General features: G+C 41.1%; 1 protein-coding gene, 1 non-coding gene and 1 pseudogene across 2 annotated transcripts in view; 2 read left to right on the top strand and 1 right to left on the bottom strand.

Annotated features, from left to right (window-relative positions):
• The window catches only part of Pafah1b1 (platelet activating factor acetylhydrolase 1b regulatory subunit 1), a 74272-nt gene that overhangs the window by 20703 nt on the left and 26136 nt on the right, over positions 1–27433 (bottom strand). The window contains exons 2-4 of the mRNA XM_042674160.1: positions 17857–18072; positions 2189–2273; positions 1873–1947 (exon numbers count right to left, since the gene is read on the bottom strand). Of these exons, the coding sequence (XP_042530094.1) occupies positions 1873–1947; positions 2189–2273; positions 17857–17888 (192 nt within the window). The 5' untranslated portion in view covers positions 17889–18072. The remainder of the gene's footprint in view (positions 1–1872; positions 1948–2188; positions 2274–17856; positions 18073–27433) is intronic.
• On the top strand, positions 24038–24144 carry LOC122103629. The gene has a single exon (XR_006146803.1). It is a non-coding gene; the product is annotated as a U6 spliceosomal RNA (small nuclear RNA).
• Positions 26163–27031, top strand: LOC122103551 (annotated as a pseudogene).

Below are 27433 nucleotides of genomic sequence, written 5' to 3'. Positions count from 1 at the left end.
TATTTGACATTCTTTAGTAGCTGCTTTTATTTATACCTTAATATTTTAGATACTCAAGAAAACTGTACTAACTAATCTGCAAGGCATTTGATTGACTTAAATGAAAAAAAAAATTAAATCAGTCAAATATATCACCTAAAACTGGAAAAATTTGGTGCAACTGAACTGTTGGTTTTTTTTGTTTTGTTTTGTTGGTCGTGGGACTTGAACTCTAGGCCTGGACACGCTCCCTCAGCTCTTCAGCTCAAGACAAGTGCTCTACTACTTGAGCACAGCACCATTTCCGGTTTTCTGAATGGTTTATTGGAGATAAGGGCCTCAGGGACTTTCCTGCCCAGGGTGGCTTTGAACCATGATCCCCAGATCTCAGCCTCTTGAGTAGCTAGGATTACAGGTGTGGGCCACTGGCTTGGGCTTTTTTTTTTTTTTTTACCCTCGGTCGCTGGGCCTGAACTCTAGGCCCAGGCCACTGTCCTTCAGCATTTCAACTCAAGGCTAGCGCTCTACCATTTAAGCCACAGTACCACTTCCGACTTTTTCTGCTTATGTTGTGCTGAGGAATCGAACCCAGGGCCTCAGGCATGCAAGGCAAGCGCTCTACTACTGAGCCACCTTCCCAGCCCCTCTAAGTTCAAGTTCTATGACTGATCAAAAATAAAAAAGGATTTTTGTGTGTGTGCTGGTCTTGAGGAGCTGTCCCTCACTTCCTTTTAAAATTAATTTGTAGCCAGGCACCAGTGGCTCATGCCTGTAATCCTAGCTACTAAGGAGGCTTAAGATCTAGGATCATGGTTCAAAGACAGCTTGTGAAACTCTTATCTCCAATAAAAACCACCAGAAAACCGGAAGTGGCGCTATAACTCAAGTGGTAGAGCGCTTCCCTTGAGCTGAAGAGCTGAGGGACAGCACCCAGGTCCAGAGTTCAAGCCCCATGACCGACCAAAAACAACAACAACAAAAAAAGATTAATTAGTGCTCTACAACTTGAGTCACAGCTCCATTTCCATGTTGTTGTTTTGTTTGTTTTGTAGCTCATTAGAGATAAGGGTCTCATGGACTTTCCTGCCTGAACAAGCTTTGACCCACAATCCTCAGATCACCTAAATAGCTAGGACCACATTCGTGAGCCACTGGCACCCAGCTAAAAGATAATATTTACTGAACATGTGCTAGGCAGGTAGGTTCTTTTCTTAAGAGCTTTATATGTCTGAACTCACATTAGAATCATGTTATTTATTTTAGCTTTTTCTACATAATGTTATGTTAGAATTATGATTTAGCTATGTAAGGTAAAAATGAAGTTCAAAATGACATGACTTGTCTAAGAACACATTTTAGCCTTCTTTCTTCAATACCCAATGGCCTCATGTGTCCTTTTCTTCTCAGGACACAAATGAATTACTTCCACATTCATTTCCCAAAGTGAGAACAATGCAGATTCAAAAGTTACTATTTCAGATGCCAAGGGTAAGCTAAGCATGTATCATCAATGCTGTAAGCCAAAATTTTCATAAATCACAACAAACATTTTTTTTTTTTTTGGTTGGTTGTAGGGCTTGAACTCTGGGCCTGGGTGCTGTCCCTCAGCTCTTCAGCTTAAAGCAAGTGCTCTACCACTTGAGTTACAGCGCCACTTCCGGTTTTCTGGTGTTTACTGGAGATAGGAGTCTCATGGTCTTTCCTGCCTAGGCTGGCTTTGAACAGTGATTCTCAGATCTCAGCCTCCTGAGTAGCTAGGATTACAGGCATGAGCCACTGGCGCCTGGCAACAAATGTATTTTTGTCTTCTCTAATTAGATATTATTTATGCCAGTATTTCAAAAAGTATAAGGTAACACACAGAATACATAATTTAAAAAGAAAAAGACTTACCTTCTTTTGTAATCTAATAACAGATGTCCATTTTTTTTCCAAAAGGCCAGCATACTTTTTATCTAATTCTTCATTCTACAAGGGGAAAAAAAAATGACAACTTTTTAACTATGACACTTCAAGCCACAGAAAGCATCTCTATTCTGAAGTATTATTAAGAATCTGATAACTAAAAGAATGTGAAAATCAAATTCAATGTCAAGTAAACCACAATAACAAACTAGATTTGCCAGTGGCTAGACTATTAACTTTTAGCATTTGAGTAAAATCCACTTGTAACTATACCATGAATAATTATATAAAATGTCAAACATACCATATCTAATTCAGCTTCCTTTTTAAAAACCGAATATGCCTCTTCATAGCCATTTGAACGAAGATAATCTGCTATAGCTCGATTTCTGAAATAAAATAAATTCAAGTAATTCCTGAAAAATTCCATACCTCCTTTGAAGAAATTTAAATTTTACTTAAAATCTCATAAGCCTAACATTCTAATTCTCTTCCAAATAATACAAGTACTTAACAAGAATGGATATCCCACCCAAATCCTCTAGAATATTTAGATCTTATAACAGTACATCCACCATATATTTTTCTTGAACCTTTTTATTATTCTTTCTCTTTATTTCTTTCCTGTCTTTTCATGCACTCATGTGTGTGTGTGCGCGTATGCATGCACACATGGGTTCTAGGGACTGGACACAAGCCCTTGTGCATGCTAGGCAAATATAGGCAAGTATTCTATCACTGATCTACTAGTCTTTAAGCCTCTGTAACCTTCTAAGTTGCTGCTTACCTAACAAGTGGTGGGTACTCTACAGAGCAAAACTTAACTTATATAATTAGTTATCAATTAAAAACAGTAAACATTTCTTTTCCTATGTTTATATTCGCCTGTCTCTCACAACTTGGTATACACACTTAAGGAGTAGATATAATCTAGTTTTGAAGAAAAACATTGTTATGAAACATTTTTACATTAGAAATAACATTAAAATGGGCTAAATCTCTATAAACGATAAACTTACTATACTGTCACAGAATTAGACATTAGTATTAGAACTTCAAGAATAAAAAAGCTGCCGGGCGCTGGTGGCTCATGCCTGTAATACTAGCTACTCAGGAGGCTGAGATCTGAGGATCTCGGTTCAAAGCCAGCCCGGGCAGGAAAGACCGTGAGTCTCCTATCTCCAATAAATCACCAAAAAACCGGAAGTGACACTGTAGCTCAAGTGGTAGAGCTCTCGCCTTGAGCTGAAGAGCTGAGGGACAGCACTCAGGCCCAGAGTTCAAGCCCCACGACCGACGAAAAAAAAAAAAAAAGAATAAAAAAGCTGAACTGACATGCCTTTTTATACTACTCTCTCATTCTTCTCTGACGAACATGGGCAATCTTTCTTACCCTTTTAAGAAAACCTATTCCAAGAAGTCTCAATATTGCTATTATTTTGAATCTTAAGTCTGAAACTAGGGTATGTTTGTGAGTATGGGTGTGTGTTGCTATTTGCTCTAGGGTTTGAACTCAAGGTTTGCTAGGGATGTACTCTACAACCTGAGCCACATTTCTAACCAGTTTTTGCTTTTAGTTAGGATCTTTAATTTTTGCCTAATGCCAGCCTCAGACCAAGATCAATTCTCCTACCTACAGCTTCCCTTGTAGCTGGGATCATAAACGCCTACAACCAAGCTAGGCTTCTTGATGGGCAAGCCTGGACTGCATGCTCCAATTAACGAGCAAAAAGCTAGAAGTGGAGGTGGGCTCAAATAGTTAGAACATCAGCTTTGTGCTAAAAAGCTAAAGCTCCTAGTACTGGCACAAAACAACAAAACCAAATAAACAACAACAACCAAAAAAAAAAATACCCCACATATATTAACTATTTTCTTCCCTAATTCTAAAAAATAATCATCAAGTAGATAAAAGGGAAATGTCAAAGATAAATCACTTATAGTACTTTAAATATTTTATATTCCTACTATATTCTATTTTTATCACAGAGTCCAATTCCTAAACTTGAAGTTTTGCTGAACACATAACCATAAAACTTTCACTAAAGCTCATAATCAGATAATATGGATGTGTAACACACAAATTCGAAGAACTACAATCTTAGTTATTTTTTTGTTTTGTTGGTAGTGGGGGCTTAGGCATTGTCCCTGTACTCTTCATCTCAAGGCGAGTGCTCTACCGTTTGAGCCACAGTGCCACTTCCGGTTTTCTAGTGGTTTATTGGAGATAAGAATCTCACAGACTTTCTTGCCCAGGCTGGCTCTGAACCATGATCCTCAGATCTCAGCCTCCTGAGTAGTAGGATTACAGGTGTAAGCCACCAGTGCCTGGCTAATATTTTTTTTTAATAAGGAAAGATAAATGGTGAAACTTTACCATATAAGAATGTTAAAAGGGGGCTGGGAAGGTGGCTCAGTTGTAGAATGCTTGCCTTGCATGAATGAGGCCCTTGGTTCGATTCCTCAGTACCACATAAACAGAAAAAAAGCAGGAAGTGGTGCTGTGGCTCAGGTGGTAGAGCACTAGCCTTGAGCTGAAAAGCTGAGGGACAGTGCCCAGGCCCAGAGTTCAAGCCCCATGACTGACCAAAAAACAAAAACAAAAACAAAAGAATGTTAAAAAGACGAGTCTTTAACTCATTTCCTGCAAGGGAAAGAGGAAATGTTCTCTCTTCTCCATTTCCCCCTACTGTAACCTGTTATACTAAAATACATCCTTGCTAAAATTAACTTGAGCAAAAAGAGGTTGAAGACATGGCTCAGTGGTAGCGTAATTACCTAACAAGCCCGAATCCCTAAGTTCAACTGTCAATATCTAGGGGGGAAAAAAAAGTTAGTGAGATCTTATCTCATGGTGGTATATGCCTGTAATTCCAGATACAGGGTTGGTATAGGTAGTAAGATAGTACTACCCAAGACTACTTTGGACAAAAAGTGTAGATTCTAGCTGAAAAAATAAATGTTAAAGAGATGAAGAAGTTCAGGGGCAGTGCCCAAGCCCAGCTCCGGGACTGGCAAAAATAAATAAGAGGTGTGAGATCTGAGGCTCAAAGATGTCGGGGAAGATAAGTCTATGAGACCTTTATCTCTAATAAACTACCAAAAGGCTAAAGTAGAGCTGTGGCTCCCATGGTAGATGGCTATACTTGAGCCCAAAAAACTCAGAGACAGTGCCCAGGCCCTGAGTTCAAGCCCCAGACCAGAACAACAACAACAAAAATCCTAGAAGTAAAGCCGGGCGCTGGTGGCTCACGCCTGTAATCCTAGCTACTCAGGAGGCTGAGATCTGAGGATCGCGGTTCAAAGCCAGCCCGGGCAGGAGAGACCGTGAGACTCCTATCTCCAATAAACAACCAGAAAACCGGAAGTGGCGCTGTAGCTCAAATGGTAGAGCGCTCGCCTTGAGCTGAAGAGCTGAGGGACAGCGCCCAGGCCCAGAGTTCAAGCCCCACGACCGACAAAAAAAAAAAAAAAAAATCCTGGAAGTACAGCTCAAGTGGAAGAATGCTTGCCTAGCAAGTCAGGCCATGAATTAAAAACCCTACTAGTGCTGGAGCCATGGCTCAATGGTAAAAACCATGGTAATGACAAAATAGACAGCTACCAACATTTTGAGATTACCACTTGACCATACTTGTATCTAAAAATCATGAATCTCAAACTTTCCCTTTTGGGGGCACTGGAAATCAAACCCATATCCTCCATTCACCATTCAGCTAAACTTCCGTGTGTGTGTGTGTGTGTGTGTGTGTGTGTGTGTGTGTCTGTGTGTGTGTGTCTGTGTGTGTCTGTGTGTCTGTGTGTGTCTCTGTGTGTGTCTCTGTGTCTGTGTCTGTGTGTGTGTCTGTCTGTGTCTGTGTAGCTGGAACTAAGGGCCTAGGGCACTGTCTCTAAACATTTTTGCTCAAAGCTAGTGCTCTACCACTTGAGCCACAGCTCCACTTCCAGCCTTTTGCTGTTTAACTGGAGACCAGATACTCACAGGCTTTTTCTGCCCACACTGGCTTTGAACTACAATCCTCAGATCTAAGTCTCCTGAGGAGCTACATTACAGGCATGAGACACTGTTGCCAGGCCCAACTTTATTTTTTTTTAAGTTAACCTGTTAATTTCACTCAATGTAGTATAAATTTTTGTCATAAAACATTGCTTTAAATATTCCATTAATGTAAATGTATCAATTTTCTCAGGCAATAATCTATTACTAGACTTAAAATTTTCTAATTCATTGTTTTAAATAGTGTTGCAAATAAACAGCCTTTCTGTCATCTTTACATCTCAAAGAAAATATACAGAGATTCTAAGGATACTTTAATAGATATCATCAGATTGCCTCCCAGAGTCACACCAATTATGCTCTGACCAGCAGTCATGAATCTGTCTTTACTTTCTTTACTTGGTAAAAATAGGCAGCAGGGAAGATTAATTACAAAGATGTGTGTAATTCCAAAATATACAGAAAATTGTACCTTAGCATAGTAGTACTTTACACACATATGTATGTATATAGGTATACATACGTATACCTATATAGTGGGGCTTGAACTTTGGACCTGGGTGCTGTCCCTCAGCTCTTCAGCTCAAGGTGAGCACTCTACCACTTGAACCACAGTGCCACTTCCAGTTTTTTAGTGATTAATTGGAGATCAGTCTCATGAACTTTCCTGCCCACACTGGCTTTGAATCGTGGTCCTCAGATCTCAGCCACCTGAGTAGCTAGGATTACAGATGTGAACCACCAGGGCCTGGCTTACATTTATAATTTTATCTAATGTTAAATCTAACTTTAAAACAACAATAATACCCATTGTCTACTGATCCTAAAAGCATTCTAATTTAGTAGGAGAAGATATAACCTTAAAACTTAGACTATTTGAAGGTCCCAAAACTAGCAAGTAGTAAAAAAAGAATTTGGGATAAGTAAATAAATCTTTGAAAGAAAACACTTTGACTCAAAAATTAACCTCTCCCTTTTATTTGGTGGTATAGGGGTTTGAATTCAGGGCTTCATGCACTTGAGCCATGTCCCCCACCCTAAAAAAAAAACACACACACACACACACACACTTTTAGCAGGGGGCTGGTGGCTCATACCTGTAATCCTAGCTACTCAGGAGGCTGAGATCTGAAGATCACGGTTCAAAGCCAGCCCGGGCAGGAAAGTCCATGAGACTCTTATCTCTAATAAACCACTACAAAACTGGAAGTGGTGCTGTGGCTCAAGCAGTAGAGCACTCACCTTGAGCGGAAGAGTGCAAGGACAGCGCCCAAGCCCAGAGTTCAAGCCCCACGACCGACCAAAAAACAAAAACAAAACACACACACACACACTTTTAACCTCTAGGCTTTTCTATGTTGGTAATGAGTAGACACAAAAGGTAAGGGAAAACTGTATTTGTGTGTTTCTGATGATAGTTGTTTATTGGGACAGAAAACACAGGAGAAAAAGAGGCAAATCCTGGTATTAGGTTCAGTTTATTTAGCTGGAGCCTTAAGCATGCTAGGCAAGCAGGGTACCACTGAGTTATATCCTAGTCCATTTTAAAATATGACAGAATCTTGCCAAGTTGATGAGGCTAGCCTTGAATTTGGGATTGCCCTGCTTTAATCTCTTTGGGCAGCTGGGAATACAGATGTGTGCACCATCATGCAGGGCTCAGCTTTAAATCCTTTGATATGAAGAAGTAGCTGTAAGACATTTAAATGAAAACCAATAAAATAGAAGGTAGGAGACACAGCTCAGAAACTAAGAGAGATCTGAAGTAAGGAAAGGAATGGGGAAAATTCACAAAGTGAAAGACATTTGAGGAGATGAAGTTCTGAGATTGTAAAGAAAGAATTAAAAGATGTCTGGGCCAAGTGCAGTAGCACATGTCTATGTATAAACCTGGCTCTCCAGGAAGCAGAGACCATGGTTCAAGATCAATTAAGTAAAGAGTTATCAAAATCCCATCGCAACCAACAAGCAGGTGTGCTGGTTGATTTTTATAATCCCAGCAACATAGAGACACATAGTTAGGAAGGCTGAAGGCAACCCCAGGCAAAAACACTGGGTACCAGTGGCTCACACCTGTAATCCTACTCTGAAGGATAATAATCTGAGGATCAAGGTTCAAAGCCAGCTCAGGCAGGAAAGTCTGTGAGACTCTTTATCTCCAAATAACTACCAGAAAACCAGAAGTGGTACTGTGGTTCAAAGTAATAGAGTGCTATCCTTGAGCAAAAAAGCTCAGGGACAATGCCCAGGCCTTGAATTCAAGCCCCACAATAAACATACTAAGCTTGAGGCAGAGTTCAAACCACAGTACTGTCCAGATCCCTCTAAGAAAAAGAAATGTTAGCAAGCCAATGGAGAAGGGTTTTAAAGAAAAGCAATGACAAAGATTTGAGAGAAATCAAATAAGCTAAATTCAAAAAAATGTCAGGATGCTATGAGATCCTTACAGACTACAGTACTAGTATAGAACAGTATAGTACAATATACTATAGTATATATTAGAGAGTATAATATATAGTATACATATATATATATATATAAGCAGATAGTATAGTAGTATAATTTCAGAACTTAAAAGTAGTTTCAATATTCTATTCCACACAGTTATGCTAAGAGAGGATTGGGGGAAAAGTTCAAAGAAACTCATAAGACTAAAGAAACTCTTGGTTCTGATAGCTTTCAGAGTATTTCTTTTTTTTTTTTTAACTGTATTTTTTTTTTGTCTTTTCTTTTTTGGTACTGGGGATCGAACCCAGGATGTAGCACTTGCTAGGCAAGCCCTTTGCCAATGAGCTACATCCCAGCCACAGAATATTTTTTTTTAGTCGGTTGTGGGGCTTGAACTCTGGGCCTGGGCCCTGTCCCTCAGCTCTTCAGCTCAAGGCGAGTGCTCTACCACTTAAGCTAGAGCGCCACTTCCTGTTTTCTGGTGGTTTATTGGAGATAGGAGTCTCACGGTCTCTCCTGCCTGGGCTGGCTTTGAACCGGGATCCTCAGATCTCAGCCTCCTGAGTAGGTAGGATTATAGGTGTAAGCCACCAGCGCCCGGCTCACAGAATATTTCTTAAATTTGCTATTAATTTCCATTGTGAACCTCAAGTTGATTTTGATCAGTTTAAGGATACAACACTTTTGTCTCCTTTGAAACAAGAGAAATGAACCATAACCAAGTGAACATCAAGACTCAGATTTAGGGCTTGGAATGTGGATTAGTAGAACAGTGTTACCTCAGATTTAGGGCTGTGAATGTGGATTAGTAGTAGAGTGTTTGCATAGTTTTCATGAAGCCCTAGAATTGATTCCTCAGTACCACATAAACAGAAAAGGCCAGAAATGGCACTGTGGCTCAAGCAGTAGAGCGCTAGCTTTGAGCAAAAGAAGCCCAGGGACAGTGCCCAGGCCCTGAGTTCGAGCCCCAGGACTGGCACAAACAACAACAACAACAAAAAAAAACCCTCAAATTTGTAATAATCTATGTAAGAAACTTCATAGAAATCCCAGGAGATAAAGAAACCAATCACCACATTCAAAGAGAAACACAAGCCTGGGCACGGTGGTGCAAACTTGAAACCCACGTATCCAGAGGCTGAGGCAGGAGGACGACAAGTTCAAGGCCAGCCTAGTCAACTGAGCAAGACCTTGTCACAACATATAAAGGACTAGGAATAAACTCAGTGGTAGATTATTTGTTTAACATGTTTGAAACCCTGGGCTCCACTGCTGGGGGGGGGGGGGGGGGGGGGGGTGAGGAGAAGAGGTAGGTAATTAAGTTGGAAATATAAGGTAACATTCTGAATAACCAAAACCAATAATCCTATACAGAAAAAATGGTACAAAATAGAAAATGAGAAAAAGAGCTTTTAATCATATATTAACAAATCTTAGCTAGACAGAGCTTAGGTTTAAATAGGGAATAATACCACACTGGCAACATTTTATCACTGTCTTTCAAAACTATTATATGTTTTTTTCCTAAAATATTCTAAGTTGGGGCTGGGAAGTTGGCTCATGGAAATTGGCTTGCCTAGCATGCATGAGGCCCCGGGTTCGATTTCTCAGCACCACATAAGCAGAAAAAAGCCAGAAGTGGCTCTGTTGCTCAAGTGGTAGGGTGCTAGCCTTGAGGTGAAAAGGTGAAGGACAGCACCCAGGCCCAGAGTTCAGCCCCCACGACCAGCCAAAAATAAATAAATAAATAAAATCTAAGTTTATGAAAATGCCAAGATCAATTTTAAGTACTTCAACTGACTTCCTACATTCTCTTAATTATTCTCTTATCCTCTATGGTGATTTTTGCAGCAGTAAGTCGTAACCACTACCATCCATAAGATTTTAAGTCTCTCTAAATAGTATAAAGCCATTAGTCAATAATTCTTACAATTCAGCTTATGCACATAAGCTCTATGCACATAGAGTTGAGTTAGATATAAAATAGCTTTAGGCTTTAAGATTTGGGCACAGATAATTTGTATGTTGCCTTTATCCTGAAACACTGAAATTGTGTTGTTTGCGTGTATGTCCCAGGGCTTGAACTCAGGACCTTGATGCTGTCCCTGAGCTTTACCACCCAAAGCTAGTGCTCTACCACTTGAATCAGTTACCGTTCTGCCTTTTGGGTGGTTAATTAGGAAATTGGGAATCAGAGGTTCACAGACTTTCCAGGCTGGCTTTAAACTGCAATCCTCAGACCTCAGTCTCCTGAGTAACTAGGAATACAGATGTGAACTACCCACACCTGGCAAAATTACTTTTTAAACTAGAGTTTGATAACTAAGGAGCCTATAATTACATTGTCCACACTCTCATTTCCCATATACTAATTATGCTTCTAATAACTGCCTCAGCTAAACATTATAAAGGACTTACCAGTTTCCAAAAAACTCAAATTCTGCTTGTTATATATGATTTTGGGGAAAATTTTTGGTGGTACTAGTTTTAAGTCTGTCTCACATTTACTTGAGCCAGCAAGTCCTTTTTATATTGCTTTTTGGGTTTAATTTGGGTTTTTGTTTGTTTTTTCCCTGAGACAGGGTCTCAAACTGCACACATAATCTTTTGGCTCATTGGCTAGAGAAACCTGAGCCACGCCTCCATCCCATATATTGGTTATTTTTTGACACAGAGTCTTTTCTTTATGCCTGGGCAGGCCTAAACTTTGATTTTTCCCTGTGAGTCACTAGGTCAACAGGTTACTGCTACCACACCTAGCCATTGTCTGATAGCAAATCTCTGGATTTTTGTTGTTTTTCCTGGGCAAACATCAAACCCATCCCTTGATCTCGGCCTCCCAAGAAATTAGGATTTAAAGCTAGCATCACTGTGCCTGGCTTGTTTGGAATATTTAATAAAAATGTTTCATTCAGTAGAAAACTGTATCTTGATTCCAGACAACAAATAAGGCATCCTGTATTGTAGGAACATTGGCATTTTCCTCCCTCCCTCTCTCTCTTTTTTTTTTGGTCAGCTGTGGGGCTTGAATTGAGGGCCTGGGCACTATCCCTGAGCTTTTTTACTTAAAGTTAATGCTCTACCACTTTGAGCCACAGGGTCACTTTCCTCACCCAGAGTTAAAGCCCAGGTATTGGTACCAAAAAGAGGAGGGGGAAAAAATGATACTAGGCAACACTACCACTGAGAAACACTCAACAGCAAACAATGGTTTGTCTTCCTATGTTATCTTACTTCAAGCTCCCAATACTGAATCCATTAATTCTAATAGCTGGTTCTCTTAGGTTGTTTAGGTAAGTAAATTTAGTCCCTTTCAACAGGTTTAATTCTTTTTATTGCCTTGTTGTGTTGGCTAGAATATCAAATATACTTTAAGACAATTGTAGAAGCATTAGAACTTTTAGCTTACTCTTGATCTAAACGGTGATACATCTCATGTTTGGTGTAAATTTCTGGTAGATAACTCTAATGAAGTTAAAAAAAAAATCCCATTCTTTTTTTTTTGTCAGTCGTGGTACCTGAACTCTGGGCCTGGGTACTGTTCTTGAGCTCTTCAGCTCAAGGCTAGTGCTCTACCACTTGAATCACAGCACCAGTTCCAGCCTTTTCTGCTCATGTGGAATCGAACTCAGGGCCTCATGCATGCAAGACAAGCATTCTACCACTGAACCATCCCAGCCCGATATCCCATTCTTTTTTTTTTTTTTTTTTTTTTTTTGGGGGGGGGGGGGGGGTCCGGTCGTGGGGCCTGAACTCTGGGCCTGGACACTGTCCGTCAGCTCTTCAGCTCAAGGCTAGTGCTCTACCACTTGAGCCACAGCGCCACTTCCGGCTTTTTTCTTTTTGCTTATGTGGTGCTGAGGAATTGTTTTTTTTTTTTTTTTTTTTTTTTGGGGTCCGGTTGTGGGGCCTGAACTCTGGGTCTGGGCGCTGTCCCTCAGCTCTTCAGCTCAAGGCGAGTGCTCTACCACTTGAGCCACAGCACCACTTCCGGCTTTTTTCTTTTTGCTTATGTGGTGCTGAGGAATTGAACCCAGGGCCTCAGGCATGCAAGGCAAGCGCTCTACCACTGAGCCACCTTCCCAGCCCGCCCATTCTTTATAAGACTAGCACTGTATCACTTTGAGCCACAGATCCATTTTTGGTTTTCTAGTGGTTAACTGGAGGTAAGATTCTCACACTTTCTTGCCCAGGCTGGCTTTGAACTGCAATCCTCAGATCTCAGCCTCCTGTGTAGCTAGGATTAGACATGACCTAAAAGCACCTGGTTTCCCTGAGCTTTTTTGTTCAACTACCTATAAACCTAGCTACTCAGGAGGCTGAGACCTGAGGATTGTCTACCACTGGAACCACAGTTGCACTTTCAGCTTTTTGAGTGGTTAAGTGGAGATAAGAGGCTGACTTTGAACCATTATCCTCAGATCTCAGCCTCTTTAGTAGCGAGGATTACAGACATGAGCCACCAGTAGCCAGCTACTTTCTAAGAGGTTTAAAGGCAGTTTTTAACACCTATTTATTTTCCATATTGTAGTCATTAAACTTGATAGATTTCTCTTGCGTACCTTAATTATTATTATTCACTTATCTCAGTTACTAAGTTTAATTACCATCTTAACTCTGGAATTATTTAAAAATTTTTTTTATTTATGTTGGTACAAACACTTGACTTGTAACCCAGTCCTAGAAGCAAAGTTCAAAATATCTACATGAATTGATGTATCTTAAGATTTACTCTTTAAATTTTTCATTAGGAATGGGGAAAAAAATTTTATTTCTTTCTGTATAAAATGCTACATTGTTGACTTTATTATTTTTTATAATATTAAGGTGTTGTACAGAGGGGGTTACTATTTCACAAGTCAGTTAATTCTCTCTTTTGGACAATGTCAACCTCTTCCTTCACTTTCCACCTCCAATTCCTGCCCACAAATTGCATAGTTCATTTTCCACACAGAGCATCCTGAATACTATGACTGCGTTTGTTCACTCTTCCTCACTCCCTTTCTGCGGCTACCCTGGCCCCCCTCCTCCCCACCAAAAAAAAAAAAAAAAGGCAGAAAAAGCAAGCACACCACAAAAAATATCACTACTACCACTAACATAAATAACCCATGTTTTCTGTTTCCTGGACTTTGTTTCAATAAATAGTGTATTAAATGTTCAGGAATTATGCCTTTTGGTTCCTCCTCTACTGGTATCTTCCTTTGGGCTGTGTGTGGATGCCTAGAGGCCTGTATAGGTTATCACATCATGCATGGCGACAAACAGGAATCCAATTTTAGTTTTTTACATGTTATGTCCAGTTTTCTCAACACCACTTTAAAGAGGTTTTTTTCCACTGTACATTATTGCTATTAACTTATTATATTGTGACTAGCAAATGAGGGCTATGTGATTTCTGGTTCCAGGAATTTAAGAACTTATTTGTAGCCTAATACATGGCAACTATTGAAAACAAGAATGTAACTGTAGAAGAAATGTATTACCAAAGTATTGTTTAGCTAATTTGGCTTTACATTCACGTAAGTTCTTTTTTGTTTTTGTTCTTGATGTTCTGTGGATGGAATCTAGGACTTCCCGCATGCTAGGTAAGCAAGCATTCTACCTAATGCTTGGTAGATTGGTACATTACCAAGCTCCATGTCATTCACCTATGGGAATAAATTACTCCCAAACCTATAATCCTAGCTACCCTGGAGGCTCATATCTAAGGATCAAGGTTCAAAGCCAACTGAGGCAGACAAACCCAACAGACTCTTATCTTCAATTAACCAGTAAAAAGCTGGAACTGGAGACATGGCTCAAGTGGCAGAGCAACAACCAGTAAATAAATAATGAGTTAAAAAGCTGAGTAGGCCAGGTGTTAGTGGCTCATGCCTGTAAGCCTAGCTACTTAGGAGACTGAGATCTGATGATCTTGGCTCAAAGCCAGCCCAGACAAGCAAAGTCCTTTAGACTCTAATCTTTAATTAACTGCCAGAAAACTGGAAGTGGTGCCCTGGCTCAAGCAGTAGAGTGCTAGCTTTGAGCTTAAGAGCTCAGGGGCAGCCCACAGGCCCAGAGTTCAAGCCCCATGACCAAGGGGGGGGGGGGGGGGGGGAAGCTGAGCCTCATTGCTGACACAAAACAAAACAAGCCAGTTACTAGTGACTCACATCTTTAATCCTAGTTACTTAAGAGATTGAGAACTGAGGATCACATTCAAAAGCAAAGTCCTTAAGACTTTTTTTGGGGGGGGTCGGTCATGGGTCTTGAACTCTGGGCTTGGGCGCTGTCCCTCAGCTCTTCAGCTCAAGATGAGCGCTCTACTACTTGAGCCACAGCGCCACTTCTGGCTTTCTAGTGGTTTATTGGAGATAAGAGTCTCATGGACTTTCCTGCCTGGGCTGGCTTTGAACAGTGATCCTCAGATCTCAGCCTCCTGAGTAGCTAGGATTACAGGTATGGTGCCCGGCTTCCTTAAGACTCTTATCTCCAATTAACTACCAAAAAACTAGAAGTAGAGCTATGGCTCCAGTGGTAGCCTTGAGCATAAAAATTCAGTGACCACAGCCTAAGCCCTGAGTTCAAGTTCCAGGACCTGCACTAAAAAAAATTTTTTAAATTAAAAAAATAGGGCTGGGAAGGTGGCTCAGTGGTAGAGCGCTTGCCTTGCATGCCTGAGGCCCTGGGTTCGATTCCTCAGCACCACATAAGCAAAAAGAAAAAAGCCGGAAGTGACACTGTGGCTCAAGTGGTAGAGCGCTAGCCTTGAGCTGAAGAGCTGAGGGACAGCGCCCAGGCCCAGAGTTCAGGCCCCACTACCGGACCAAAAAAATAATTAAAAAAAATAATAAAATCCTGAAGCAATTTTAAAGATTAATTTACTATTCTATTAGAAATGCCAAACCGTTACAAAAATCAGTTGGGATGTCGAAACTTACCTTATGGGGCTAGGAATGTGGCCTAGTGGTAGAGTGCTTGCCTAGCATGCATTGAAGCCCCAGGTTCAATTCCTCAGTACCACATACACAGAAAAAGCCAGAAGTGGCACTATGGCTCAAGTGGTAGAGTGCTAGCCTTGAGCTGAAGAGCTCAGGGACAGTGCCCAGGCCCAGAGTTCAAGCCCCGACACCCACCCACACCCACACCCACAAAAAAAAATACTTATTTTTAGTAAGAATACTAAAAATTTGTACTAACCTTTGTTCCCTCCTATCATAGTCTATATCCATATTATTCTTCTAAGTAGAAAGGGAAAACCCTTCATTTATATCTTTATACAAACCAGATCATCTAGTTTGTAGATTGACAATCAAATCTTTTTTTTTTTTTTGAGGGGGGGGGGAGAACCAGTCGTGATATTTAAACTCAGGCCCTGGGTACTGTCCCTGAGCTTCTTCTGCTCAAGCCTAGCACTCTACCATTTGTGTAACAGCGCCACTTCTGACTTTTTCTGTTCATATGGTACTGAGGAATCAGAGCTTCATATGTGCTAGGCAAGCACTATGCCACTAAGCCTCATTCCCAGTCCTACTATCAAATTGGGTTTTTTTTGTTTTTTGTTGGTCCTGGGGGTTGAACTCTGGGCTTGGGCGCTGTCCCTGTGCTCTTCAGCTCAAGAGTGCTCTATTGCTTGAACCACAGCGCTACTTCCAATTTTCTGGTGGTTTATTGGAGATAAGAAGTCTCACGAACTTTCCTGCTCAGGCTGGCTTTGAACCACTACCCTCAGATCTCAGCCTCCAGAGTAGCTGGAATTACAGGCATAAGCCACTGACGCCCGGCCTTGGTTGTTTTGTTTTGTTTTTTGGTCGGTTGTAGGTCTTGGAACTCTGGGCCTAGGTGCTTTCCCTGAGCTCTTCAGCTCAAGGCAAGTACTCTGTCACTTGAGCCACAGCATCACTTATGGTTTTCTGGTGGTTAACTGTAGATAAGAGTCTCACATTGGGGCTGGGAAGGTGGCTCAGTGGTAGAGCGCTTGCCTTGCATGCATGAGGCCCTGGGTTCGATTCCTCAGCACCACATAAGCAAAAAGAAAAAAGCCGGAAGTGGCGCTGTGGCTCAAGTGGTAGAGTGCTAGCCTTGAGCTGAAGAGCTGAGAGACAGCGCCCAGGCCCAGAGTTCAGGCCCCACAACCGGACCCCCCCCCCCCCAAAAAAAAGAGTCTCACAGACTTTCCTTCCTGTGCTGGCTTTGAACCATGATCCTCAGATCCCAGCCTCCTAAGTAGCTAGGATTACAGGCGTGAGCCACCAGCACCTGGCTTGAGTATCAAATCTTATTATGACAAATTTTCTTTGCTTTAGTTCCTATCTAAAATTCTCCACAAATGTAGTGTCCAGAAATTAGGTTTTCCTTACCCACTATTTTTGTACAAATTAAAAGCTCTCTTTTCAGCTACAAATTTAATCACTTAATTATCAGGTCAGAAAAGGCTTGAACATATACTGCTAGACATGGTTAAGCATTCCTGTAATCCCAGCATTCTGGAGGCTGAGCCAGTAGCAGAATGAAGAGCTCAAGGCCAACTTGAGCTACACAGTAGTTTTACGGAAGAATGTCTTTATTCTTAAGAAGTGTACACTGGTATGGCGAGTGATGAAGGTCTGATGTATGCAACCTACTCTTAGTTTATGAGGAAACTGCATGTACATACTATGTATATACATACTCCTACATGCACAGCGATAAATGGCACAAAATTTTCTTCTTTTTTTAATTCTTTTTTCCCAGGGCTGAGGACCAAACCCAGGGCCTTGCAGGCGCTGGGCTAAACCCCCAGCCCCTCTTTTTAAATTATTATTATTAGTTTTTTATGTTGTTGGTTTTTTTGGCTGATCACGGGGCTTGAACTCAAGGCCTGGGTACTGTCCCTGAGTGTTTTTGCTCAAGACTAGTGCTCTACTACTTTAAGCCACAGCTCCACTTCTGCCTTTTTCTGAGTAGTTTATTAGAGGTAAGAGTCTCAATGTTTCCCATGCTAGCTTTGAACCAAAATCCTCAGATCTCAGCCTCTTGTGTAACTATGATCACAGACATGAGCCACCAGTGCCTAGCTATTATTATTTTGCTTGTACCACTTAAACTACACTTCTAGCCTAGCTGTTTGCTAGATTGTCTGTCCAGTCTGCTTTGACCTACAGTCTTCCAGATCTCAGCCTCCTGGGCAACTAAGGATTATAGACAAAAGCCACCCACTTGGGTGTGGCTTCCCCCAAATACTTTTCACAATGTTGGGGATCAAACCCGGGACTTTGCACATACTAGGCAGTGCTTTATCACTGGAGTACATCTTCAGGTGTATTACTTTTCCCCTCTATGTTTTCTTCTTTCTCCTCTTCCAACTGGTACTAAGGATTGATCTTAGGACCTCACACTTGCTAGACAAGCACTCTTATCACTTGAGCCAAACCCCAAAGCTGGGCTACCTCAACTTTAATTCTCCTATCTCCACCTTCTGAGTAGTTATGATGGTATAGTATCCCCATCCCACACATCCATCCACCTCCCATCCTTACTTTAAACAACACAAAACAGAAACTTACAGTTCATCTCGTTGTCTCTGGGACAGCACCATTTTGGCTGTAATGTGAAGCTTATTTGATATAGTGGTATGTCCCTCCTACAGGAAATCAAGAAGCTTTGTAATCCTTGAATTTATAATTAAATATGCCACTAAGTGGCTTCCACACAGAGGAAAGTATTCTTTTGCAAGTGAATCCAGTAATCAGGAAATAGTTAACAAGTAAGGTTCATTCCACCTGAAGAAAAAAGAAAGTAAGAATTGACTTAAAATTTGTTTCCAAATTATTGACCTCAGTATACATTTCAAAGATTTACCTACTGTAAAAAAATCAGTATCAAAATACTTAGCATTTTATGGGTTTTTTTTGTTTTGTTTTGGGGTCCAGTCATGGGGCCTGAACTCTGGGCCTGGGCGCTGTCCATCAGCTCTTCAGCTCAAGGCTAGCACTCTACCACTTGAGCCACAGCGCCACTTCCGGCTTTTTTCTTTTTTGCTTATGTGGTGCTGAGGAATTGAACCCAGGGCCTCATGCATGCAAGGCAAGCGCTCTACCACTGAGCCACCTTCCCAGCCCCTATGGTTTTTTTTGTTTTGTTTTGTTTTTTGGGTCCGGTCGTGGGGCCTGAATTCTGGGTCTGGGCACTGTCCCTCAGCTCTTCAGCTCAAGCCTAGTGCTCTACCACTGGAGCCACAGCACCACTTCCGGCTTTTTTTTTTCTTTTTGCATATGTGGTGCTGAGGAATCGAACCCAGGGCCTCATGCATGCAAGGCAAGCACTCTACTACTGAGCCACTTTCCCCAGCCCTATGGTTTTTTTTAAGACAGTATCTCACTCAAATCTGAAAACAGACTTCAACTTGCCATTCTCAATCTTCCAAGTAGATAGGAAAATCATACCTAGCTTACTCTTAGGTTACCTTAGGGTACAAAAATCCTTAGAGACAATGAGTAACATTTCAGGAATTCTCTGACATCTGTTCAAAATTGTTAGCCTCTGAGTTTAAGATGATGAAAGCTGTAAACTCTAGAATGGGTGTGGGTGAAGTGACATGGAACTGGAAAATAATTGTCTGGCAAAAGCAAGTTCTATAGACTCTGTTTAGTTATTATCTCTAACCATCTTACCTACCCCAATCAGTCTAAGAATTGAGGCATATTCACCCAGCTCAGATCACAAATAAGAACCACCATTTGAAATCTCTTAATTTCTATTCAAGAAATGATTCTCCTTATTTTCTATTTCTACTTCTGTTTTTCCCTACTTTATTATTATACTAAAAGAAATCCTTATTAAAATTTCCAAGAATTTCATAAAAGAAATCTAATCACCTAGAAAATACCAGGTCTATATAGCTTCATAATATTTTTTTTATCTTTTTTTGTAAAATTGGCAACAGTGTCTCATATGTAGCACAGGCATTCTCCATTCTCCTGCCTCAGCCTCTTGAGCAATGAATGAGATTACAGTTGTGTGCCACAACACCTTGGCTTTATTTTGTGTATTTTAATTGCTGTTAATAGAAGACAAAACAGCAGTATTAATAACATACATTTATTTACTACTATTAGTCATGTTACCTGCCAGACACATTTTATGAACAAGATTAACATATAGCTACTCTAGAAGACTGTTAATTCTTCTTTTAAGAACAACACAATCCCCCAGCCCCCACCTCTAGTACTGGGGCTTAAACTCAGGGCCTGGGCATTGTCCCTAAACTTCTTTTGCTCAAGGCTAGTGCTCTACCACTTAAGCCACAGTGCTACCTCTGGCTTTTTTCAATTTATGTGGTGCTGAGGAATGGAAACCCAGGGGCTTCATGCATGCCAGGCAACCACTCTACCACTAAGCCCACATTCCCAGCTGGAATTTTTTTTTTGGATCAGTTGTGGGGCTTGAACTCTGTTCCTGGGCTCTGTTCCTAAGTTCTTCAGCTCAAGGCTTGGGCTCTACCACTTGAGCCACAGCCCTAACATCACTTCCAGGTTTTCTGTTGGTTAACTGCAGATAAGAGTCTTTCCTCCCCAAGGTCCTTGATAGCTAGGATTGCAGACGTGAGCCACCAGTGCCCAGCTGGGAAATTTTTTAATACACAAAAATATATGAACAAAGATTTCACAAATTACATCTGTGCCAAATAGTGCCAAGCATAACGTAAGTGACCTTCAAGGTTGACTGTTAAGTCATCAATAACCTGAGTGGCTAGCATTTATTATTTAAATAAACTGCTTAGCAATCTCATGGTCTCAACCAGTACACTTAAGCAAAAACTGATTTAAGAACATTTCAATTCACTTCTTAACCCTCAGAAGGATATGATTTAAAGCAAAAAACTAAGCCAGGCACCACAGACTCACACTTGTAATCTTAGCTACTCAGGAAGCTAAGACTTGGAGGATTATGGCTCAAAGCCAGCCAAGGCAGAAGTCTCTGAAGGTCCATCTCTATAATTAACCAGCAAAATGTTGGGCTGGAGGCATGGCTTAAGTGGTAGAATACCAACTATGAGCAAGAAAGCTGAGTGCGAGTCAAAGCCCTGAGTTCAAGCCCCAGTACCAGTTACAAGCACAGATAGACAGACACAGACACAGAGAAAAGAGAGAGAGAGAGACAGACAGACAGACAGAGACACACACAGACTATCTTGGATACTATATGCTTAAACAGTAATCTACTTTTTGGATGATATTAAAGTTTCAGAGTCCTTACCTGGTGTATTGTAACACCATAAAAGTAACTTCGGGGGGGGGGGGGGGGAATAGGGAGCTGGCACTGGGGGGTTTAACTCAGGGCCTTGTGCTTGCTAGGCAGTGCTCTATTACTTGAGGTGGCCCCTTGAGGTAAAACCTACTTCCTTCAGTTATTTTCTAACACGTATGGTCAAACAAACTCTCAGATGTATGTCCATCTGCCTATTTACATTTTCCACGTAGCTAGAGCAACAAGCATGTGCCACTTCGCCCAGCTATTAATTGAAATAAGGTCTTGCATTTATCCCCTGGGATCGCCTTGAACCACAAGCCTCTTGGTCTCTGCCTACTGCACAGAATTCAGCCATGAACCATCAATGCCCAGCTTCTATACAGTATTTTTGAAGTATTATAACTACAAAAATATAAATGGAGATAAATTGGGGGGGGGGGGGGGAAATCAAGAACTGTTTCATTCTAGTACTGATTGAGCAGGCTGAAGGAGGAAGATTGTAAGTTTAAGGCCAACCTGGAATATAGAGTGAGTTCCTGATTAAAAAAAAAAATCAATCTTAAGGCCAGGTATGGTGGGAAACACCTGTTCTCCCAGCTACTTGTGAGGCTGAGCACAAGTACTACTTAAGTCTAAGAGTTCAAGACCAACCTGGGCAACCTAAGAAATCAGTATTTAAGCAGGGGGAAAATACATCCTCCAAATCCCCTACTTTATTAATACTGGCATACACAAAATTCAATCAAAAGCAATAGAAAGTCATAACCTAAACAAAATGAAATTCAAGATTTACATCGTTATAGAGGAAATAAGGGCCATTTTCTTGAGTGTCTCATTTTCATACATGCCAATGCTAGGTAGTGTTTCTAGGCACTGAGAATACCATTATGAATCAACCACTTAAGAAAGAAAAACAAGAAAACTAATCTTGATCAAATATGAGTCCTAAGTCAAAATGTGAGAAATCAGATGCTCTCAATGACAACAGCTGACTTGAATGAAGACCTTTTTCCATTAAAAAAAATTCTTATAAATACAAACAAGAATTCATTGATTAATGATTCTTCCAACTGAAAGGGTAGATAACTAAAATTGACAACTGAAAATCATCACTGCCATCTCTAAATTCAAAAAAATAATGCCTGATGTCAGTAATAAACACTAAAATTAAACCAAACATAATGGATAACCCATCCACACTTCAGTATTTAATAACCTCCAATTAAATCTCACTTTCCTAAGACTTAAGCCATACCACCTAGAGACTTACCTGATCTGAAAAAAGTACATGATGGGGTAAAGACTGAGATGGCAGCAAGTATCAGAAGTGTATCCATGATTTAAGATCATGTTGAATGACACAAGCCAAGCCCCCAAATTGCATGTTTTTGCTCATCTGTGGATCTATCTAAAATTATAAAAACGATAATGGGGCCACAAATGTATGGGGGTGGGGAGTACAAAGAGGGATCAGCAGAAAGTAGGATGGGGAAAAGGATATAGAGAGGAAGAGGATCAAAGTATGTTATTGTGGGAACCCTAGATACCTGTGGCGACTGTGATTAGCTGCAGGAGATGTGTCTGGTGAGCTTGGAACTATGACACAGTTAAAAACCCTGATTGTGTGCTTTTCTATCCTACCTCAAAAAAAGACAACAGGATTATGGGTGTCTGACCTTCAGCATTAATTCTGTCAAAGAGAAGGAGAGTCCTGGTATATACTTACCTTAGTACTCCTTGACTTCTAGTTACCTGCCACTTGGAATGGGCCCTTTTGCTTATTTTCCCATAATTCCCTTAAGCTAGCCTCAGGACAATGTTTGGTTTAATCTTGTCTGTAAGTTAACCCATACATTATTGCCCTTAGGTGTTACTAAAATTACAAGATCATACTGCATGAGCACATTTCTTATCTGTCACCTCGGACTCTGCTAGTTGGAACCGGTATGTTATGTATATATGTATGAAGACAGCAATAAAAAAAACCTACCAAACACTCTTTAAAAGAAGAAATGAGGGGAGAGTATGGAAATATAACAGACTAGGTGAACTTGTTCAAAGTATACTGTGCAAATCTATGAACTATTGTAATGAAATCATGGGGTGGTTTTTTTTGTTTTTTTTTTGGGAGGGAGGTCAGCCATGGGGCCTGAACTCTGGGCCTGGGCGCTGTCCCTCAGCTCTTCAGCTCAAGGCTAGTGCTCTACCACTTGGGCCACAGCACCACTCCGGCTTTTTTCTTTTTGCTTATGTGGTGCTAAGGAATCCAACCCAGGGCCTCAGGCATGCAAGGCAAGCGCTCTACCACTGAACTATCTTCCCAGCCCCAGAAATCATCATGTTTTTTAGATGGATTTTTTTTTGGGGGGGTCAGACGTGGGGCTTAAACTCAGGGCCAGGGTGCTGTCTCTGAGCTCTTTTGTTCAGCACTAGCCTTCTACCACTTTGAGCCACAGTGACACCTCCAGTTTCCTGGTGGTTAATTGTATGTAGGTAAGAGTCTCACAGACCAGGCTGACTTTGAACTCCAATCTTCAGATTTGAGCCTCTTGCTTTCAGGTAGATTTTTTGTTGGAATTGTTATTTTGTTTTGGTGCCAGTAATGGAGCTTGAACTCAGTACCTTGCGTTCTTACGTGGCTTTTTAGCTCAAGGCTAGATCTCTACCACTTGAGCCACATCTCCATTTCTGGCTTTTTGCTGGTTAACTGGGGATTAGTGTCTCTCAGATTTTTCTGCCTAGGCTGGATTAGAACTGTGACCCTTAGATCTCAGCTTCCTAAATAGCTAGGATTATAGGCATCAGTCACCAGCATCCAACTTCTCTTTGTACTATTAATGCAGACTAATTAAATTTAAATTAGTCTGATACTTGTGGCTTATGCCTGAAATTCCAGCTACTTGGAAAGCTGAGAATGACTCAAGGGCAGTCCAAGCAGAAAAACTCACAATACACAGCTGAGTGCAATGGCAAAGGTCAGTCGTCCCAAGCTACAGGGGAGGCTGACTAGGAAGATTTCAGTGTCAGTACAGTATCAGATGAACCTGGGCAGAAAAGTCCAGGAGACTTTAGCTACAAAGGAAACTGAATATAGTGGTGGCCCACCTATGATCTCAGAAATAATGAGAAGTATTAAAACAGATGGATGGAAGCTCAGATGTATATATACATAGGAGAAATGTGAGAACATATCTCAAAATTAGCAAGACTAGAGATGTGGCTTACATAAAGTGCCAGCCTAAACTAACAATCACAAGGTTCTGAATTCAAACAGCGCTACTGTGAAAATTAATTTCTTAATTTCAAAACCCCCCTATCTACAGGAAAGGGGAATGGAAGTCAGCCTGTAAGTTTCTATTGTCTGGGACCAAAAGTACTGACACGAGAATTAATCATCTAAATTAAAGCAGAAAAAAGGCCATAGCAAAAATCCTGCTTTGATAAGGTACAAAAGTAACTATGTACAGGGTTAAACTTAATTATGGAGAAGCTATCTCTAGCCAAATAAGCAAAAAAATACTGAAACTGAAAAGATACAGAAGAGATTAGCATGACCCCTGCATGAAGATGACACACAAATTTAGGCTGAATTCATATTTTTTAATGAATGACAGCACTGGAATAATACAATTAAACAAAGCATAAATCACTGAATACAGTGAACAAGCAATTAATTCTTTCAAAATACATATACAACAGAACAGTTATTCTGATCCAGGAAATGGTATGTTGGTTTTTCTTATTTGGCTTCTTGTGGTTCAGGGGTTTGAATTCAGGGTCTGGTGTCTGCTAGGCAGTATTCTATCCGTTAGCCACACTCCAACCCTACTTTGCACTGGTTTATTTTTGAGATAGGATCTCATTTTCTGCCTGGATACACATCTGGACCACAATCTACAATTTTAGGTCTCTCATAGTTGCTGGGTTCATAAGCCTCCCATTCTCAGTCTCCCAGGTAGCTAGGATTACAACCTTGTACCATGCCTGGCTGTCTTTGCAAAATAAGCCAGCTCTGAAGAGAACACATCAATAAACAAACAAACAAATAAAACAAGGTAGTGGTAGCACTTTTCAACTAGGTCAATAACACCAAAGCAATTTAAGAAAAGCCATGGAGAATGTAAAGAGCAAGTTGAGTAAAGGGTCTAGGCTAGAGCAAGGGAGACAACATCAACACCTAAGAGTCTATGATTAGGGCTTGGGACTAGTTCAGTGATAATGCTTGCCTAACTTGCAAAAAAAATCCTAGATTTAATCTTCAACACTGAAAAAAAAAAAGGTGTGTGTGTGTGTGTGTGTGTGTGATAACTGAGGTAAAAAGGAAGCAATGGATGGACCTAGAACAAAATCAGGTGAACTGAGGTAAGCCAAGCTCAGAGACAAGTGACACATGTTTTCTCTCAAGCTAGTTCTAAAATATACTAGGACATGATAAATTATACAGGACTCCTGGCATTAACACACAAAGACCAAAGGAGGATGCTCTTAGAGGGGGAACACAAAGGTGCAATGCCTATATGCCTCTGATCATATAAAATAGTACTTATTGAAATAAACTCCAGGAAATGGAAATGATTTTTTGTTGTTGTTGTTTTTGTCTACTTTTCTTTTGTCTTGTTTGTTCATTTATCTGTCTTGGGAGGATAAAGGGAGGACATAGAAATGGAGGGACAAAGGGTGAACAAATGCAGCAGTGGTACTCAGTAGACACCATGTTGAAAATGAACTAGACAGCTTGGTAGGGATGGGAGGGAAAAAACTGGGAGAGAGAGCAAAGGAAGGGGTGACATGGTGCAAAAAGAAATATACTCATTGGGCTGGGAAGGTGGCTCAGTGGTAGAGCGCTTGCCTTGCATGCATGAGGCCCTGGGTTCGATTCCTCAGCACCACATAAGCAAAAAGAAAAAAGCCGGAAGTGGTGCTGTGGCTCAAGTGGTAGAGCGCTAGCCTTGAGCTGAAGAGCTGAGGGACAGCGCCCAGGCCCAGAGTTCAGGCTCCACAACTGGACCCAAAAAAAAAAAAAAAGAAAAAGAAATATACTCAGCTGAGAGCCCATGGCTCACGCTTGTAATCCAAGCTACTCAAGAGGCTGAGATCTGAGCATCATGCCCAGACAGGAGAGTCCACAAGATTCTTTTGTTTGTTTGTTTTTTGGGTCCGGTCGTGGGGCCTGAACTCTGGGCCTGGGCACTGTCCCTCAGCTCTTCAGTTCAAGGCTAGTGCTCTACCACTTGAGCCACAGCGCTACTTCCAGCTTTTTTCTTATGTGGTGCTGAGGAATTGAACCCAGGACCTCGAGCATGCAAGCCAAGTGCTCTACCACTGAGTCACCTTCCCAGCCCAAACAAAGATTTTTCTTTTGTTTTGTTTTGCTTATGTGGTGCTGAGGAATCAAACCCAGGGTCTCATGCATGCAAAGCAAGCATTCTACCACTGAGCCACCTTCCCAGTCCATTCCACAAGATTCTTATCTCCAATTAACAAACATAAAAACTAGAACTGGAGTTGTGGCTCAAAGTGGTAGAGCACTAGCCTTGAGCAAAAGAGCTCAGGAACAGCACCAAGGTCCTGAGTTCAAGCCCCACAACAGACAAGCAGAAAAACAAAAGAATCCTCTCTTTGCCCCATCTACTGCGAGAATGAAGACCATTCTCAGTAATCAGACTGTAGACATTCCAGAAGGCATCGACATAACTCTGAAGGGACGCACGGTGATTGTGAAAGGTTCCAGTGGAACCCTGCGGAGGGATTTCAATCACATCAGAACTCAGCCTCCTTGGAAAGAAAAAGAAGCGGCTCCGAGCCTGACAAATGTTGGGGAAACAGAAAGGAACTGGCCACCGTTCGCACTGATCTGCATGATCAAGGGTGTTAACTCTGGGCTTTCGTTACAAGATAAGGTCTGTGCCAGGCGCTGGTGGCTCACGCCTGAAATCCTAGCTACTCAGGAGGCTGAGATCTGAGGATCACTGTTCAAAGCCAGCCAGGGCAAGAAAGTCTGTGAGACTTTACCTCCAATAAACCACTCGAAAACCAGAAGTGGCGCTGTGGTTCAAGCAGCAGAGCGCTCGCCTTGAGCTGAAGAGCACAGGGACAGTGTCCAAGCCCAGAGTTCAAGCCCCACGACAGACCAAAAACAAACAAACAAACAAAAAAACAAGATGAGGTCTGTGTATGCTCACTTCCCCATCAAGATTGTTATTCAATGGGTCTCTAGTTGAAATTTGAAACTTCTTGGGTGAGAAATACATCTGAAAAGTTAGGATGAGGACAGGTGTTGCTTGTTCAGTCTCTCAAGCCCAGAAAGATGAATTAATCCTTGAAGGAAATGATATTGAACTTGTCTCAAATTCAGCTGCTTTGATTCAGCAAGCAACAACAGTTAAAAACAAGAATATCAGAAAAATTTTGGATAGTATCTATGTTTCTGAAAAAGGTACAGTTCAACAGGCTGATGAAAAAGATCTAAGTTAAGGCATCTTTGGAGACTATCCTGGATCCTGACCAGTTTCTGATACTTCCATATTGCAATCAATAAAAGAATTCTATTGATTTGAAAAAAGAAAAAGAGGGGCTGGGAAGTTGGCTCAGTGGTAGAGTGCTTGCCTTGCATGCCTGAGGCCCTGGGTTCAATTCTTCAGCACCAAAAAAGCAGAAAAAGCTGGAGTGGTGCTGTGGCTCAAGTGGTAGAGCGCTAGCCTTGAGCTGAAGAGCTCAGGGACAGTGCCCAGGCCTAGAGTTCAGTCCCCCATGACTGGCAAAAAAAAAAAAAAGCCCCCCGAAAAAAGAAAAAGAAAAAGAATGTACTTATTACCTGACTTATGTAACCATAACCTATTTATACCTCACTGTTATAATAATTAAAAAATTAAAAGCCAAGAGAATGTTTCA

This window comes from Dipodomys spectabilis, unplaced genomic scaffold (assembly GCF_019054845.1).
Source record: "Dipodomys spectabilis isolate Male_0828 unplaced genomic scaffold, ASM1905484v1 ptg000018l, whole genome shotgun sequence".
NCBI lineage: Eukaryota > Metazoa > Chordata > Mammalia > Rodentia > Heteromyidae > Dipodomys > Dipodomys spectabilis.
The sequence above is the reverse complement of the archived record's forward strand: the minus strand, read 5'-3'. Positions and strand labels throughout refer to the sequence as shown.